General features: G+C 37.4%; 1 protein-coding gene across 2 annotated transcripts in view; it reads left to right on the forward strand.

Annotated features, from left to right (window-relative positions):
* Positions 1-17,434, forward strand: part of PRDM5 (PR/SET domain 5) — a 54,576-nt gene that overhangs the window by 32,013 nt on the left and 5,129 nt on the right. For both annotated transcript variants that reach the window (XM_079307391.1, XM_079307390.1), the window contains exons 14-15: positions 8,053-8,138; positions 17,303-17,407. In XM_079307391.1, the coding sequence (XP_079163517.1) occupies positions 8,053-8,138; positions 17,303-17,407 (191 nt within the window). The remainder of the gene's footprint in view (positions 1-8,052; positions 8,139-17,302; positions 17,408-17,434) is intronic.

Consider the following 17,434-nt stretch of genomic DNA (forward strand, 5'->3'; position numbering starts at 1 on the left):
TAGTGATTACAGGTGATGAGCTTTGAGGTCTGTGTCCAGACATTTGCATTATCTCATTTTCTCTTTGTGATCAGCTAGACTTTTTTTATTATCTACTTTTGTGTGAGAGGTTTTGTTCTGTATTTACAAAATAAATATAGGTAAAGGTTATTTTAAAGAGAATTGTGCATCACTTTTTGTCCTCCTTATATTTGTGAAATTGTTCTTTAACAAAGCTGAGGTTGTAAGGTACCTCTGTGGTTCTGCTTTGACATTGTATTTGATATGTTTAATAATCTATATACACCAAAGAGAAGCTCAGTGGGGTTTTGTCTTTTATTTAATTTGCAGCATGTGCTTTTAAATGTTATTCCACACAGACATGCATGCTTTCTGGAGAAGCAATTTTCTTCCCTCTTCTGTGTTAGAATAAGGCTCTGTAATTGAGCCCAAACACTACTTGGCCTTTTGCAGCAATTGAGCTGGTTTGGGGTGAGTGAACATGTCTGCATGTGCATGTACAGAGGGAAGGGGGTGATGTTTGCCTCTGAACCTGGAGTGTTGCTCTGTAATTCATCATCTGGGTTTCAGCCTTGGCATGACACGGACAGAGCTCTGCAGGTCAGCTGAAACACTAGAGCACATTCTCCCTCTCCTGTATCCTGTTGGTTTATGACTTCTTAGGGTCACAGGGAGCTGGGGTTAATTCAGCAAAAGAATCCTTTGACTGTGATATAAATTCCTTGGCTTGTTCATAAATTGTAAAAAAAAAATCTTATGGTCTGCTCCATGGGCTTGAAACCTGGGGGCTGGGAGGTTAATTACTTCCCTGAAGTTTTAAGCAACTTTCAGTGTTAGCAGTTAGCTGACTGCAGTTTGTGCAGCTTCTCAGTTACCTTATGCATATCTATTTAGAGGTGTTAATTGCTGGGGGGGATGTGTATGGATTTGTGTGTTCCTCTGTGATCTGGGTATAAACACACACATTTTATTTGTCTGCTGTTTATACTGTTGCCTTGCTAATTAGTCAAGTCCTAATCCCTTCTGTCCTTGGGATATAGCAGATCAAGTTGTGCAACAGTGAAAGTTGTTTTGAAGTGGTTTATATTTGCAGGTAAATTTCTTCTAGAGTTAGGAGAATTAAGGGATTTAGCTGTAATTCTGTCCTTTCTCTACTGTTACGTAAAGACTGATGAGGAACAGCCAATGACCATAAATGTCTGCCAGAAAATAATGTGCAAATCTAGATTAAAATATAACCTTATTTTGCTTTTACCATCACAGTTTGTTCAAGTCCTGATAATAAGCCAGTAAGATGACTATAACTTTACATCTGTCCTAAATGTGCTCTGAAAAGATGAATTTTTCAATTCTAGGTTATTTGAAAGCCATGACTTATTGTGTCATTGTTATATGTTACGTGCTCTGCTAGGTGCAAAAAGCAGTTTTGTTTTTTAAGCATGAGTTGGGAAGGTTCTTTGCAAATTTACTTCCATTTGCATGAGTAAAAGATAATACCAAGAGATTAAATTAAAACAGCAAAAAACATTTGAACCACAGACTTCTATATCCTTTGTGCCAACACGATTATTCCTACATTTTCAGTTTATATAAGAAGAGATTTCTTTATAAGCTTTCAAAAATACATAACTTTAGGTGCTGATTGCCTTCTTGAAATACCTCCTGCATTGAGTCTGATGTTATGCACCTAATTTTGCCATTGTAGTCCCATTTCTGCATCTTAACTAAGCTTCTGAGCATATTTACAATCCTGTTTAAGTCTGAACTATATAATTATCTAAGTTCAAATTTTGCACTTCTAAGACAAAATTCCTGGGCAAGCAAAATATTAGTGCTGGAGTTACAATAGTAAGACCTTTGGTTTTTAACAGTAGTTCAGTCATCTCTGAGCACAGAAGACTTCAAAGTAATTGAAGGAAGTAATGAGTTCAAGTACAGGATAACTTTAATTTATTATGGTGTAAAATATACCACCAAAGGCTTAATAGCTAAACAAGCAACTGTTTGTTCATGTACATGATAATGTACAGCCAGGATCCTCATTCCAGCAGGTCTGCTAAATTACCTTACAAGTAATTTATATTTTTTTACACAGGAAAAAAAAGATAAAAGGCAAGCTTGAAGGAACTTCCCCTCATATGCCAATGAAGTATGTGAAAGAATGTGTCTGTATCTAGTCAGTGAACAGCTTTCAGATGTCTACAGATAGGTTCTTTCTATTAATAACTTATAAATGATCCCTCTTTTATCTACCCAGTTTAAAAAGCAGCTTGCAGAAGGCCTCAAAGGTAAGGATTCTGCATTTCTAAACCTTTCAGTTTATATATCATTGTCTTGTTCGTCTCCAGACAACAGCTAAATCTTTGAAAATACCTGTAAAGTTTCATGCAGCTGTCAGCTTCTTGTTGTCTGTACCCATGAATGAGGAAATGTTCTTTTGAGAGGTAGATTATTTGAATGAGACAGCTTTAGATCAAATGAGTTACTGATTAGTTGATTGATTGATTGATAAAAGCATGTTCTTTAAAAGACTTAGTTGACCATTCAGTTCACTGAAGTAATAGATGTTACATTTTCCATTCATAGAGAAATCAGATTGTTTAATTCCCTGATAGCTGCAAAGAATGGAACTGGTTTGTTCTTTAAAGTTGTGTCTGTTTTTTATTTATTACATAAAATTACTTGAAAATCATGATATCACTGTAGGACTGATGAGAGCATGTAAGTAAGTAATAATGGTAGTTCATGCTTTACTGCATGGATTCAGATACTCTTCTTATTTTGTAGGTTTTTTACTAGTCATTATGATTAATTTAGTGGGAAATAGCCAATATCTCAATTATATCATGATAATTTTGGTGGACCAGATAGGCAAACATTTTACTGGTCCTAACTAGAAATAATCTGAATTCTTCAAATAAATTCCAAACTTTGCAGAAGACAAACCGCTTCAGCTGTGAAAATACCACTTCCATACCTCAAAAATTAAAGCAGGGCTAAATACTTAGAAAAAGACAAGTAATAGAAAAAAAAATGTTTTAAGCCTTCTGGTTTTCTCTTATTTTGAAAAAATAGGATTTGAGTTTTTTTCTTATTAAATATGTGACTATTTTTAGTGAGTGGGAAATGCATGTAGTTGATTTACAAGAAACCGATTCAAATTCTCCCTGGTGCCTGGAAAATGAGTGTTGGAGTTTGGTTAGAAAGCATTCACAAATACACAAACTTAGAGTTATTCATCATCAGTGAGGAAACAAACCACCTGAAAAAACAGAGTATTTAATCTCTTGTCTTCAGAGTCTGCCAGATTTAAATGTTGGTTGAAATGAAGTAAGAATTGTGTCTAATTGCCCCATACCTGAGGAGTGTTTCTCAGAGCAGTCAGAGCTATCCCTTTCCTTATCTGGCCCACTTTGAGTATAAAATTACCTGTGCTTTTGGTTTCTGGGTCTTGTCTCAGCTGATGTCCTCAAGTATTTTATCTTTCAGATCACAAAGTTACTCAGCTCTTGGCATGAGAGAGCTGTTCCTGTGTGGGGACTTCTGTACCTTCTCAAGTGCTAACTTTTGAGTGTTTAGTGGCTGAAAAGGAGGCAGGCCAGGATTTTGCACAGGCCAGATCACTTTTTATTGTCTAGTCTGGATTAAGACTAGTCCAGATGTCATAAGGAAATCAGCTCACTGCTGCAGTTGGCCAAGCTTCTTGATTACTCTTCCGTTCTTTTCCCTTCCTGGAATCCCTGGTCAAAATTACAGAAATGCATGAGAGATTCAGGGTATTAAATGCTTTTGAAGATGCTACTCCGGATGTAGAAAATTACCACCTCTGCACAAGAGGAAGTTCATTATTTGAAAGAGGTGTCAGTTTTCTCACAGTCCTGCAATACCAAAGTGGTAAAATTTACTGAATGTTTTCTTGACTTACGAGTTTTTAATCTTTACTAAATGATTGGTTTTCTGGCATTTTCTATTTGAAGTTCTTTTGGAGTCACTGGGTTCATTGAGCTCCTCTTTAATTTAATTTTGTTTCCTAATGAAGTCCCTTTCCATGTGGGAGCAATTCAGATCTGTGTATTTTAGGTGTGTTTGTGTGTACTTTTTTGCCTGGTGCATTAACTGAATAATGCTTGGTTAAGGACACAAAGTTTTTAATGGAATGGGAACACTGTTTAAGGGCAAGAGCAGCTGAGGATAAATGTGTGAAGCCCTCAGGTGCCCTCTCTGAGCAGTGTTCTAAAGCAGATGTCACAGATTATAATTTTGTTACATCCGTTAACCTTTTGCCCATCCTTACTTGCTGTTGAATGCTGTCATCACCCCAGATTATCTCTGACTAAAAAAGCCCCCTTGAAATTCCCATTCTGGGCTGCTCTGTGGATCATCTGGTAAGGAGTGTTAAATGTGTGATCCAGATGGCCTCCAAATTCCTCCCCAGGTGAACTGTGCTCATTCCACTGCACTTTGGCCATGGTGGAGGCTCCCTTCTAACCCTCTCCCCTACCCCAGGCTTGAGTTAGGACTTTAAAAAGGATTAGTTTGCTGTAACTGTTCTGAAAGCAGGTATTTTGAAATAATGCACATATATATATATATTTTACACAAAAATATAGTAATTTTTATTTAAGAAACAATCTTCTAATCCCAATAATTAATAGTTCACCATCTGAAAGGGAGCTATAACTAGAACATGGTCTGTGGAACAGTCTGAGAGATCACATTGCTGAAATTATATTTGTTCATTATAATAAAGAGTACTGAAGAGAGGAATTTCTTGAGGCTGCATATTCCATACATGATCTGATGTTCAGTGCAGTTTGTTGTAGGTCTTCTGATGTTTTTGAGTGTTGACCAAAACCATTGATGCTGAACACCCCAGCTGAGCAGGAATATATTAAAAAGTGTATTTAAAAAAACCTACCTTGATAATTTCGCTGCATAACTCAAATTCTTCATTCCTTAACTGAGCAGTTGAGCTCCAGTAAAGACAGTAATGCAGGGAATCCTGCTTGGAGGCTAACAGGAATACCTGAGAATTGTATTTGGGTGACTAAGCAAGCTGCAGGGGAACAGGGACAGTAAACAGGACTGCAGATTTCACAGATGAAATAGAAATAATGCTTGGGGATGATTTGAAAGAGCAATTTTTCTCATTGAATGGGAATGCATTTCTCACCTGTCAAGTACATATTCACTTAATCTTATTTGAGGTTGTTGCTTTGAAGTAATCACTAACATTGGTGCTTTTATCAGTTTCCACCTAACTTGAGAAACAGCTTTTTTTTTTTTTTTTTTGTGGCTCATCTGACTACAGGAAGTGCAAAATACAGTGTGAAAATAGCAATGCATGTGACCAGTTTGAATAACCGTCTCAAAGTCATTATTAAATAGGGCTTAGGTCTAGCTGTAGCCACTGAAATCTTGAAATCTCCAAATGATGTGCATATGGACTTGCTTCTTAATTGTTTTGTATTTGAGTTTGGGAGATCTGTGTGCTAAACTCAGTGTAAATCCTGCTTTTGAGCACCTCTGATAGCAGATGTCTCATAGGAAGCTGTCCCGAGTCAAACTGGAATGGGAGAATCTGATATTTAACTTTTTAAGCTTTGTTAAGGTCCACTAGGTACAGTGATCTCAAGCTAGAGATGGAGGGGAAGAAAAAAGATGTCAGCTCTGTCATGACATGGTTTCAGATCAAAATCCCATATGTTTTTCAATCATGGAATTGTTTTTCATAATCCTTGTATTAAGGTTAAATTTATTTTTATTATGCTAAAAGCTTTGGTTTTTTGTTCATACCAAATCTGGAAGTAGAATGTCTAGACTTTGTATTATGTTAAATCCAATGCAATTTATCCCAGGATTATTTATTTGGGGTTATTTGTACAGAAGTGCCATTAATGTGTTGAGCAGTTTGTTCTGGAACAGCAGGGACATGACAGGGTAGATGCTTGTGAAAGCACCAGGACACGTGAATAAATTCTAAGCATACAGGCTCCAAAGGTGAAAGAAAATAACAAAAAATAAGAGCAATAGTAAAATTAGGACCATCTTTTAAGTAATTTTCCTGGCAGTTATTGACACAAGTGCATGAGAAATTTATGTAATTTAGAAAAACAAGATGGCCCCTACTTGGAATGTCAAGTCAGAGCTGGCAGTCTGTGTCATGCAGTAAACTGGATTTTTGGAGTGAGGATTTTTGATAGTGGACAGTTGCTAACAGCAGCTCCAAGCCTGACTTCAGGTGTGACAGGTGGATGTGGAGTCATTGTTGCCCTCTACTGGCATCTGCTGAAAGCTCCTGAGGTGCTTTCCTCATCCAGCACCGTGGTGTCCGTGGTTGATTTGGGAGAGTCACTGTTAATTTGTTTCATACGAACTCAAACCTATCCTTTGAAGGCAAAAGTCTTTCTCTTTAAAGAGACATGAGGGTGGGGGAAGAGAGGGAGGAGGGTACAAGTCCTGCCTGTCATCGCTCATCTGCTTACAAACTGCTGAAAGCTTTAAATTCTCCATTCAAAAGCCCCCAGACATAAAAATGTCAGCTGAATTAATTAAATATTTGAGTACTGACAACTGTTGGAGTGTTTGAATTTCGGAGGCATGAATTAAAGGCATCGAGGGTCAGGAGAGAGAGGATCATATATCAAACTGCTCAGTGCAAACACAGCTCTAACACAGAGATTGTTGTCATGGTCCTTAAAAAAAACCCTAAAACCCCAATTCACACAGTTGTGCTTTCTAAGAGGTGACAGAACACAAGAGAGAAAAATATTTGTGTTTACAAGTGCCTTGCTGGCCAATCTTGTGCTCCTGTCATTCACAGTTACCTATACAGAAGTAAAGCCATAAAAGAACAAAATAATCTGCCTACAAAATAGGGAAGGGTGGCCATCCTCTTCCTTAAATAATCATCTCACCTCATGTGCCCTTGAATCTCTGCACAATGTGTGGATGTGGAGATTTCATGTCCAGCAGTGACTCTTAGTCAATATCTTTGGCTTACCAAGGATATAGTCTGGTCTGGGGTTTTTTAAACTCTTAAATGTAGTTATTCTTCCTTGCCTGTTTTAGAAGATTGAGTATGAGTGTTAATAAGTGCTTGACACTTGATCCATGTTAGACCTATATGTGCAGAAATACCTTTGTGAGCAGAAAGCTGTGCACTGACTTTATATAACAGGCTTTGCTTAACTTGTGGCAAAATTTATTTGAGAAGACACCTTCAGCATTATGATTGTGTAGAATAAAATCCATTTTGTTAACAGAAAATTTTCTATCATCCTAATTTTTTCAGCTGTTTTGTAATGGAAGCAAGCTGATCTTTGCTTTTTAAGTGTTGTATACAGGAGCAGGAGGCAGTAGACTCAGATTCCAGTGCATTGCCTGAAGAGTTAAAAATTAAAATACATTTCTTCCTAATGATGGTGCTCTGTTTGTCTCTGAATAGCTCAGAATCCACATTACAGTAATGTGAGTTTGGGAAAATTGATGCCAAATGACACCAGTGTAATGAGCCATTAAACAAATACCTTTCAGATATGGGATGCTGCACGAGAGATGCTAAGATTGTTCTGCTTCTATTTCAGTCATAAATTGGGACACAAATATTGCAGAAACTTTTGATTAACCAGCTTCTAACAGAGATACAGCATCATAAAAGGGTGGATTTTATATTCCATTGGGATTCTGACACCCCGAGGCCTCTAATAACGACCAGATGTGAAATAGAAAAAATATTTGGGAGCAGTTAATGCCTAGCCATAAAAGTGACCATGTGTAAATCACTGTAGAATGTGGTCTGAGCGAGGGCATTAGGTGTTTTCTTTTTGATTTTATCTACCTCAAGGCTGTCTGTGTGTATTCGTATATTGTAGTGCAAAATCAGTCAGCAAAGAGGAATATTTTGATCCAGCACTGCATGCTAATCAGGCAGGATTATTTGTAATTTTTCTAAAGCTTAAATCTGTTCTTTGAAGAGAAAAGCAGTTCATTTTGATGAAGTTCACCCTCTGAAGGGGCATTTCTGGGTTCTGATGCTTGTGTTGTTCTCAGGGGAGCGTCCTTACCAGTGTCCTTACTGTGACAAAGCTTTCAGCAAGAACGATGGCTTGAAGATGCACATTCGCACCCACACCCGGGTAAGTCCCGCCCAAGGATGAATTTTCATGGCAGCTTGAGGGTTGCCTGTGACTCCTGTGGTGAGGAGTAATTAATTGCTGTTTGTGTAGAGATTAGGCTCTGCCAACCAAGGTGTTTTATACCTATCAAAATAAGAGGCAAAGATTCAAGTCATTAATTTACAAATTCTAATTAGAACTCCCTTACCTTCTATTTTTTGTGTTTGATTTCTTTTATGTTGAAATAATAGCTGTACTAACCTCTTCATTTAACCTGTGGTTATTTATAGATATAAATTAATGTTGTTTGCAGAGTAAACAGTTTTGTAAAGGCGTCACTGTTTCTGAAACTTCAGTGCTTTGATTCTTACTGTGCCTGCAAAGTCCAGTCACTGTGAGCTTTTTTAGAGGCTGTACTTTATTAACTGATGACAATTTTTGTATAACTTTTATTTAACTGGGAGCTGTTACAGCTCACAGAGATCAGTGCAGCCTTGAGGCCAAACCAGGAAAATTCTGCATCCACTGGGAACAGGAAAGATGACATTTAACTTAGTAGTCTCCGTATGCAAATGGACACGCAGAGTTACCTTCTAAATAAGTAAAATTAAAAACTGTTTAAATTTCTACTGTTCTTTGTGGGTCTTGAGCATATTAACTGTGAGGTCCTAGATAAAGTTGTAGCTTTTGTACCCCAAACTACACAAATAATCAGTACTTCTTGGTGGTTTGTTGGGGACAGGCTAGTCCCATGTTAGTTGTGTCTCCTTTTTTTCCAGCTGTTAAATCACTTTAAGAAGTGCTATAAATTCTTTGCTGTTGTTGCTGTCCCCTCTTAACTGTGTTTGCACCAGGAGAAATTTCATGACCTCTCTAGGTTCTGCATGACTGTGAGGGGTAAACAAGGTCTGAAACAGTGCCAAATTCAGGTTTTTTTCCTGGTTTTTCATACAGTTTGAGTAAAAACAACAACCGCCCCCAGCCTCTGTAGAAGAAAAATAGAGGAAGAAATAATATTAGGCTTTTAGAGTCTGCAGTGATTTACACCAAATTATGTTTTATTCTAAGCATTTTTTTTAGCTGCTAGGAAAGGGAGGAGTTAGAAAAATAAATTTTAAGGAGTGGATATTTCTTTTTTATATATGTAGACACTGTCATTAGACAGTCTTTGTGTTGCACTAAGAACATAATAAAATTTGTTTTAAAATGTCTCAGGAAAGGCTCTGCTGTACCATGGAGACCAAATACCATCCTTAGAGGTACAAAGAACTCAGTTCACACCAAATGTGATCTAAGTGTTTCCATACACGAGATGTGTGTTGATATCTACATCTGAAAGGTCACATTTCAGGTTTTTCTATTTTGGTGTGTGAAGGTGCTTAAGCAGACTGCTGGTCATCCCCACACTTATGCTGTAGGATTAAATTATGCAGGCCAAACATGGTGTTTTAGACTTGATTACATTTTGGGGTTTTTTTGTGGTGATGCTGCTCCTATCCCAAAACTTGATATTGAGGCTTATTCATATTTGATTGCCATGACATATTCATTTATCTGCATGTAAATATTTTTTTACTTTGTAACAAGAATCAGTACTGATAACATTTACATTAATAGTAATTTCTAAATTGGAGCCAGTAGAGCTGAACAGCTAAAAATCAAAGGAGGTCTTAGTAGGAGGAGGAAAAAAATGGGGTAGAATTATTAATGAAAATAAGAGAAGAGAAAACAAAGTTTATTACGACTTCCATGGATTTTCAAGCCGGAAGGAGAAATTATGCCTGAGTCTGTTCTGCAGAACATTATTCATGAACTACTATAGGATAATAAGCTGTTACTTTATTGTTCAGGTGAGTAAATATTAGTTCAGGTACAAGGGAATAAATATGTATTTTAGCTGATGTGAAGGAACGGAGTGGTGAAGGGAATTGGAAAGGGGGGAAAAGGAAGTGGGGGAGCAACAATACTGAGAGGTAAGTGGGCATGACACCATTATTTACAAGAATTCTTGTATGCCTGGCAAGATTGTGAAGATTAAATAAATCTTAGTAGTAGGTTGATGGTTGTCAGGAATGCAGGGTACAAGAACCAAGCCAACCCCCTTTGAGCAGAGAAAACAGCTGCTGTGCTGTTCAGGTGTGTCTTTCTTGAAGTGAGGGCTTGTGATCTGAATCCTGGCTCTGAAGAAGATGTGTTTTAACTGCACCAGGTAAGGACTTCTCAGGGAAGAAAGAAACCTGTGCAGAAAGAGTTTGAGACCCCTGAGCACAATGTTAATGCACTAGGACCTGTTTTGTGTTCCTAGGCTGTTTAAACAAAGATGAACTGAAGATTAGGAAATAAAAAATGCACTGTGTTTGCCAAAGGTTTGGGTCCTTCTGTCAGTTCCAAGAACAAGAAAAACCAGGAAGTCACACTTGAAATTTCTCTTTTCAGTCATCCCATGTTTTGACTTTTGAAAACAGTGTAAGGCTCTTCCTTTTCTTACCCTTTCCTACACATACATTTTGTTTGAAATTTATTCTTGCATGCAAAATCATTATTGAAAGAATAAATAATGAGATGTATAAATCCTGAAGGTATTTTTGTATCAGCTGAGCCTAGCAATGTGGAAATAAACACAATTTTAGCACCCTTCAGCAAGGGCTATTCTTATAAATATCTTGGAAATAAAAGGAATCTAGTCTTTTGGCCAGAAGGTTTGTAAAGTAGCTTAAAAGTAATACTGTGTCTTCACCAAAGACAGTAGAGATTAAATCTCAGTGTATTTTACCACTGGGTAAAATATGCCAGACCCGATGCTGGGGATCAGGGAAGGCTGCTGGAAAAATCATTGCAGAAAGTTGATTAAGGTCTGGCAGCTGCTAAAGTGAGCACAGCCTGGGTGGCCACAGGTGTCAGCTCAGCTCTGGAGTAAACAGAGACGGTAAAGCCAAACCCCTGCTGGCCAGGGCAGGGGAGAGAACACCACCCACCTGACATTAAAATGTCACCTGAGTACTGATTTGTTTCTGTGAAAGTAAATGTATTTGCTTTATGGTTTGATGGGTTTTTCCTTAAGGAGAAATATAACAGCTGAGGAAAACATAAGTGAGGAACTTATTGAAGTTGTTGATGAAATGAGTTTACAGAGCATATCAGATTTGAGAGAGTTACATGCACATTTCCAACCCTCACACTGCAGGAAACTTCAGCTCTTTCCTGAGGCTTTATTCAGTGCCTGACTTAACATTGCAACATTTGAGCTTAAACATATGGGGAAATTATTGTATGTTGCAGCAGTAGAATTGGTAATGCTTGGAAATATAGGCATTGATGGGTGCCCAGAATTGTTGTCATGTTAAATTGATGTTTTCATTACTTCTGAGAATGGTGGTTTTATTGAAGTTGGATTCAGTGATGGAAAACAGAAAGAGTCGAAGCTATTTGAAAATGGCTTTTCATCACTTGATTTGAATATTTCATATTTACATATAACAGATATATTTAATTTTTATAGCTTGTTTAAAAATCTGAGTTCCAGTGGGTGGAAGCTGCCAGCCTGTGCTTAAATGAGGTACATTTCTGAGGTAATTTAAAAATTAGAGAAATTTCAGTATATCATTTTTGTTTCATGCATAAATGCCTACTATTTTAAAACACATTAATATTTAAATACATTTAAAACCACAGTATGTGCAGAAATTAACCAACCTTGAAATAATTTCAAGTTTTATTTATGAATTTCATAGGAATAGGGATAAATCATGGTGAGTATGGAAGTGAGGCAGTCTCCTGTAGAGGATTCTTCCAGACTGTTTTTGTTCTCTGAACAAGACAAGGTCCTGACTTAAGCAGGCTTTCCAAGACTCATTTGGAACTTTACACTGCTCCCTCTTTTTTGACTCTGAAGAATATTGAGATAAAAGTAAATGAGAAATAATACAAGGACAATATTGACATAATTTCACTTCTCCTGTGTTTCCCAGGAAATATTTGAGCTTAAATTCGAGAAAGGGTCTTGTGTTTTAGAAGCATCCTAGAATGCTATTGTCAAAAAAAAATTATTTGTGTACTAAATATAGACTTTTGTGCACATGACAGTGAGTAATGAAATAGTATGATGTGTTGATTGTATTTGGAGGAGTTTTTCCATCTTGGATTTTATCTATATTTCACTGTTGAGATAGGGATAAGTTCCCAAACATGTGCCTGAGGATGATGACTTTGCCAGGGCTGTGGTTTCCTTGTCTCTGGAATCTGTGTTTGCACGCAGAATGTGGAAGGTTTGAATCCCACAGCACCTATATTTTCACACTTTTTTATGTAATGTTGACTGATGATCATCCCTTCCTCGTAGAGTGAAAATGTTCTTTTCCTATATTAATGCTGTTATTTTCCAGGAGCAGGTGAACATCTGTTGAGTTTTCATCAATTCATATTGAATAAACCCTCCTTCACTAAATTTTTGGGGCAGAAATTACCTCAGCAGTTCAAAAACCCACAAAAAATTTAAAACTTTTCAGTTTATGGGCAGCAAATAGGCAGCACTACCATGGAACATGGGAAGTTAATGACATGGTAAAGTCCAATGAATGGCATATACTGGATCTTTTTAAGAAATGCACTTGTATTTTCTGGCAGACATTTCAGAGAAGATGCATGCTTTTGTTTTACTTACAAATTTTATTGCAAAAAAGATTATTTTTTAATATTCCTAAAACTGAATTAATTCAGACCTGTTCTAACAAAAACATTAGTCATTTCAAATAAAAGTCACATTTTTGTTTAAATATGCCAGAATTATTTCACAGTTATTTTAACAGGAAAATCTTGGCCTGCTCTAATTGTTAGAAATATTTTTTAAAGGATTTTACTCTTCTAAAGAAGAAACATGTTCTTGTAAAGTGGTTTTTAATTGAGGCTTAATATTAAAAGTTTCAAATGCCTACTATTTCTATAGAGTTGTAAATTCTCATCACCCTTTGTCTTCCAGTGTCAATGTTATGTTAGTAATTTAAGGATGCCTGTGTCTCTGGGTCAGCCACTTGCTGTAGCAGCAGAAACTTTCCAGTTACTAAGAGAGCATGTTGTTATTTCTTGATTTTTTTTTCACACTTAGATACAAACTGGAGTCTGTTAATTTGGGATATCTGTGATTTTTAAGTATCAGCAGACTTCCTGCATTTTCAGGTTGGCAAAGCTGTAGGATTTGCAGATTTCTCTTTGAGACTGATGATCTCCTGTAGCTGCAGACATGACTGGTGTATTTTAATGCTATCTGGCTGGTCATGTTTGTTCACTCTAGGCCACATTTTTCCATTTGCCTGATTTTTTTTTTTCTTTAATTTTCCAGAACAGTCTTTTTATTAATCCTCTCTCAGGTGATAATGCAAGCACATAAATTATATTTAGTAAGAGTAATACTCATATTTTCAAAATTTTCACATAAAACCCCTTTTGAAAGCAGATAATGTTACTGTATCAGTATCTCATTAATAGACATTATAAGGTTTTTCTGGGAGCAAAAGAAGGCTTTGTTTTAGAATAATGAGAAGAAAAGGATTATTTATTTATTTTTGTGTGTGTGTCCTGTAGCATCACCATTTTTCATGTCTGTCAGTTTTCATGTTCATTTAATAAGTGTAAATATTTACATCTAATACAAGACCTGATGAGTTTTCATTTTTTCTCTGAACTTCTCTTAAACTTCAGTTTTCAGCATGTTGAAAATGCAGACCTGTCAAGTTGTGTTCTTAAGTTTTATTTTAATCTTGAGATACGTTTATTTGGTAATAATAGTGTTTAGATTATGTTTGTCTTGCTGTAACTGTTGAGCTAATGCAATAGTTCTAAATTCAAATTTAGAAAGCAAGTTGGAGAGACTGCTACCAAAGTCATTCACATTTCACCTGTGTAACCTATATTTCCAGGTTTACAGAAACAAGCAGTGTGCAAGTGCTAACTTAGTGTGCATAATATGTTCGTATTTTTTAAGGCAACTGCAGCAGCAGCTAGCAGTTCAAATATTCTGCATTTGAGTATTTCCATCTGCTGTGCTTGCAGGACACTCTGCACACTTTGTGTCAAGCTGTTGAAGGTGCATCAAATGTCCTTGAGATTTGTCATGTTCTGAGTGAGATCTTTCTAATGCAAAGCACAACTTGCTTAGAATTCAAGGTGTGATTTGTGATTCAGCCATCCACAGACACAGAAATGTGTACTGCTTTTATTTGTTTTATTTGACATGGTTTTTAAAATGTTTGGTTTCTTTCAGTTTTAATGGTGAAACCCCTCAGAGATGGGGCTTTTAGGTGGCTAGCATGTGTCAGTCTTAGAGCAAAACACCTTTCCAGAGTATTGCTGGGCTCTGCTTGGCCTTTCCTTTTTCAGAGGCAGGGAGGTTGTAAATCCTGATCTACATATTTCTATTCCTACCTGGCATGCTTAAAACTGGTATTAAATCACTGCAGTATCAGCCACGTCCTGTCTCTCTCACTCTTCCTGCTCCCTTTCTCATTCAGATGGTCAATAAAAGAAAACACATGTAACCCTTCAGCTTGGCTGCCACCATATCCATGGCCTGGCAGATGCTTCTTCAACAGAGGGCAGATTTATAGTACCAGCACTTGCTAACTCCTCTGAAGTCAGGATTGGATCATCTTCCTGATGAGCTCCTATTTTGTTGACAGTTAGCAGGTTTTTCCCCTTCCTTGGTGTTTTAAATCTGTCCAGCTATTTTATTGTCTCAGCATTGGTCCTTTTTGTCCTTTAGTGGTGGCATTAACTTTTTTAGACCTGTTGCCATGTTGTTGTTTTTTTTCCTTCTTGTTTAAAGCAATGATGGTTATGCTAAGTAAACATCATATTTTCCATGTTACAAGTGTTGCTTTCTCCAAGCATTGTGCAATGGAAATTTGACACGAGGGGGAGAAGGAACAGAAAGAAAATGGAAAGTATAGAATGTATTGTTTTGAAGAATTTGATCTGTGAGGATGATGTCTTCTTCAAAACCAACAAGAAAAGGTCTTTTTCTCTGGAGATTAAACTGAGGGCCAAGTTTTGCTCTGGACAGCACTATTGGTTTTCCTGAAACAGACAAATGTGAATGGAGGGCAGCTTCATTTAGGGGAGAGGAGGCTGGTGGGAATCAGAGTCATGTCTGCTGAAGTCACTGGAATATACAAATGGAAGGGATCTAAAATTAGATCAAAGACAGCTTTGGATGTGTTTCATGCACTGCATATGTGAATTTCAATTACAAATGCCAAGGGGATGTTGGATACTCCCTTTTTTGCCACAGAGAATAATACAAATATAAAATATATAATAGCCAAACATAACCTTGGGGAAGATAATACAGGCCAGGTTTGTGATTCCAGCTTGCAACACTTTAAAATGGCTCTTTGTCCAAAATGGAATACTGAAATCCAATCCACTGGAGTGATTGACCTGGTCATTATCAAGTCAGTTCTTCAGATAGCTGAAGACCAAGATGATGAAAAGGGAGCAAGTCCACGTGGTGCAGTTTGCAGTAGGGAATGCTTTGGTAGGTGTTTAAGATGTGCACATCATATACTTCACTTTGCACTTTCTGGGGAACAACCTCCACACAGAAAGCTGCTTTTGGAGAACTCACAGAAATGTGGTTTGTGTTAACCACAATGCAATACCAATTAAGGGGTTGTTGCAGAATGGCTTTTTCGTACATTTCCCTTAAAAAAAACCTACTCCATGGAGTCTTTAGTTAGGTCTGCAGAGTTCCCTGTGACATGAACTTTTAGGTCTAGATGATAATTTTTTTGTCATAGATCAATTCAGAACTTTTTTAGGTAATTTCCTGTCTACTGAAGAATCATGGAAATAGCACTGCCTTTTCTAGGAAACCTGATGGGAGGAGACTGCAAAATGAAGAACCCCACCTTTGCCCCACTGGGGTCTCTGGACCTGCAGAACACTGCCCTAAAGAGAGACTGGGACATACCCAGCACTGATTGACAGAGCACTGTGATAGGTGCATGGTGAATGCTGGGGAATCCTGGCAGGACTCAGCAATATATGGAGACCTCATGGCTCCCAGAGACTGAGAGGAGGAATTCAATAACCACGCATCTTATTCTCTTGGTTGCTTTCATGCCCAGGTTGTTCCATCTCACTTATCCTTGGATCCCACATCATCTCCCAAAAGAACTTGATTACCACCTATTATTTGTTAATTTACAGATCTAGCTACTTTTTTTGGCCTATTGATTTATAGTCATTGCTTTCAATTTAATTCAGTAAAAAGTGTTCTTTTCTTAAAATACCTTTCTTCAGAGCTTAAGCAGTACAGAATTAGAGACCACAGAAAAACATAGGATGAGAGTGAAGTCTAGTTGGTTCAGAAATAAGGGTGCCTCAAGAGCATGAAAATTTTAATGAGGTCATGTGCAGTGCTAATTCTTGCAGTTGATTTATTGTTGATTTCTATACACTTCTTTTGTAACTTTAGTAGAATCAAGGAGGAATTACACCTACATAAATTTTTATAAGAAAGAAGAACTTCAAAGAAAAATATTTGCATGAGTGGGTTTCCTTACGTGTGTGTAATTATTTATTTGAGGTCAGTGAGACTGCAGCTTTTCTAACATCATGTTTTACAGTAGCTGCTAACCAAGAGTTCTAATAAAAATACAGATGGTTTGGTTGCCATCTGTACTTCTTTTGAGATTCTGCAATGAGTATGTGATTAACCTTCTGTCACCACTTTTCAAAATAAGTTTTTCTGCTACCACAAGCTTTCCTTGTACCTCCTCTTCCTCCCCTCACCTCTTCCCCTGCTTGGAAACCTCCTAACAAACTCGAAGTTTTTGTGGATAATCTTACTTGTCTGTATGCTTTAAGCATTTGTGGAGGATAAAGGAAAGAACATTGGAATTTTATGTTTCTGTGCCTTTCACGTGACAAAAAGCAGACTCCCCAAATGGCTGGGTTTGAAAGACTGGAACAGATAATTAATTCATAAGTGGGTGCTGAAGTGGAAACTGTCAGGCCACAGCTTTCCCAGCTTTCACTTAATCATTTGAAAGTCGTTTTCTGTTGTTTTCACTGACTGTAATACCTTGGAGAGAATATAAAACTTGCACCATCCAGCATGGAATTCCAGTCCTTTAATGAGCTGGGCTCTGTGTTGACTCACTTTCACTCGCTGTTGTCATTCCTTGCAGGAAAAGCCGTACCAGTGCTCGGAGTGTAACAAGGCTTTCAGTCAGAAGCGCGGCCTGGACGAGCACATGAGGACCCACACCGGGGAGAAGCCCTTCCAGTGTGATGTGAGTTCCTCTCCCTTTGTCTTCTCA

This window comes from Erithacus rubecula, assembly GCF_903797595.1.
Source record: "Erithacus rubecula genome assembly, chromosome: 5".
Taxonomy (NCBI): domain Eukaryota; kingdom Metazoa; phylum Chordata; class Aves; order Passeriformes; family Muscicapidae; genus Erithacus; species Erithacus rubecula.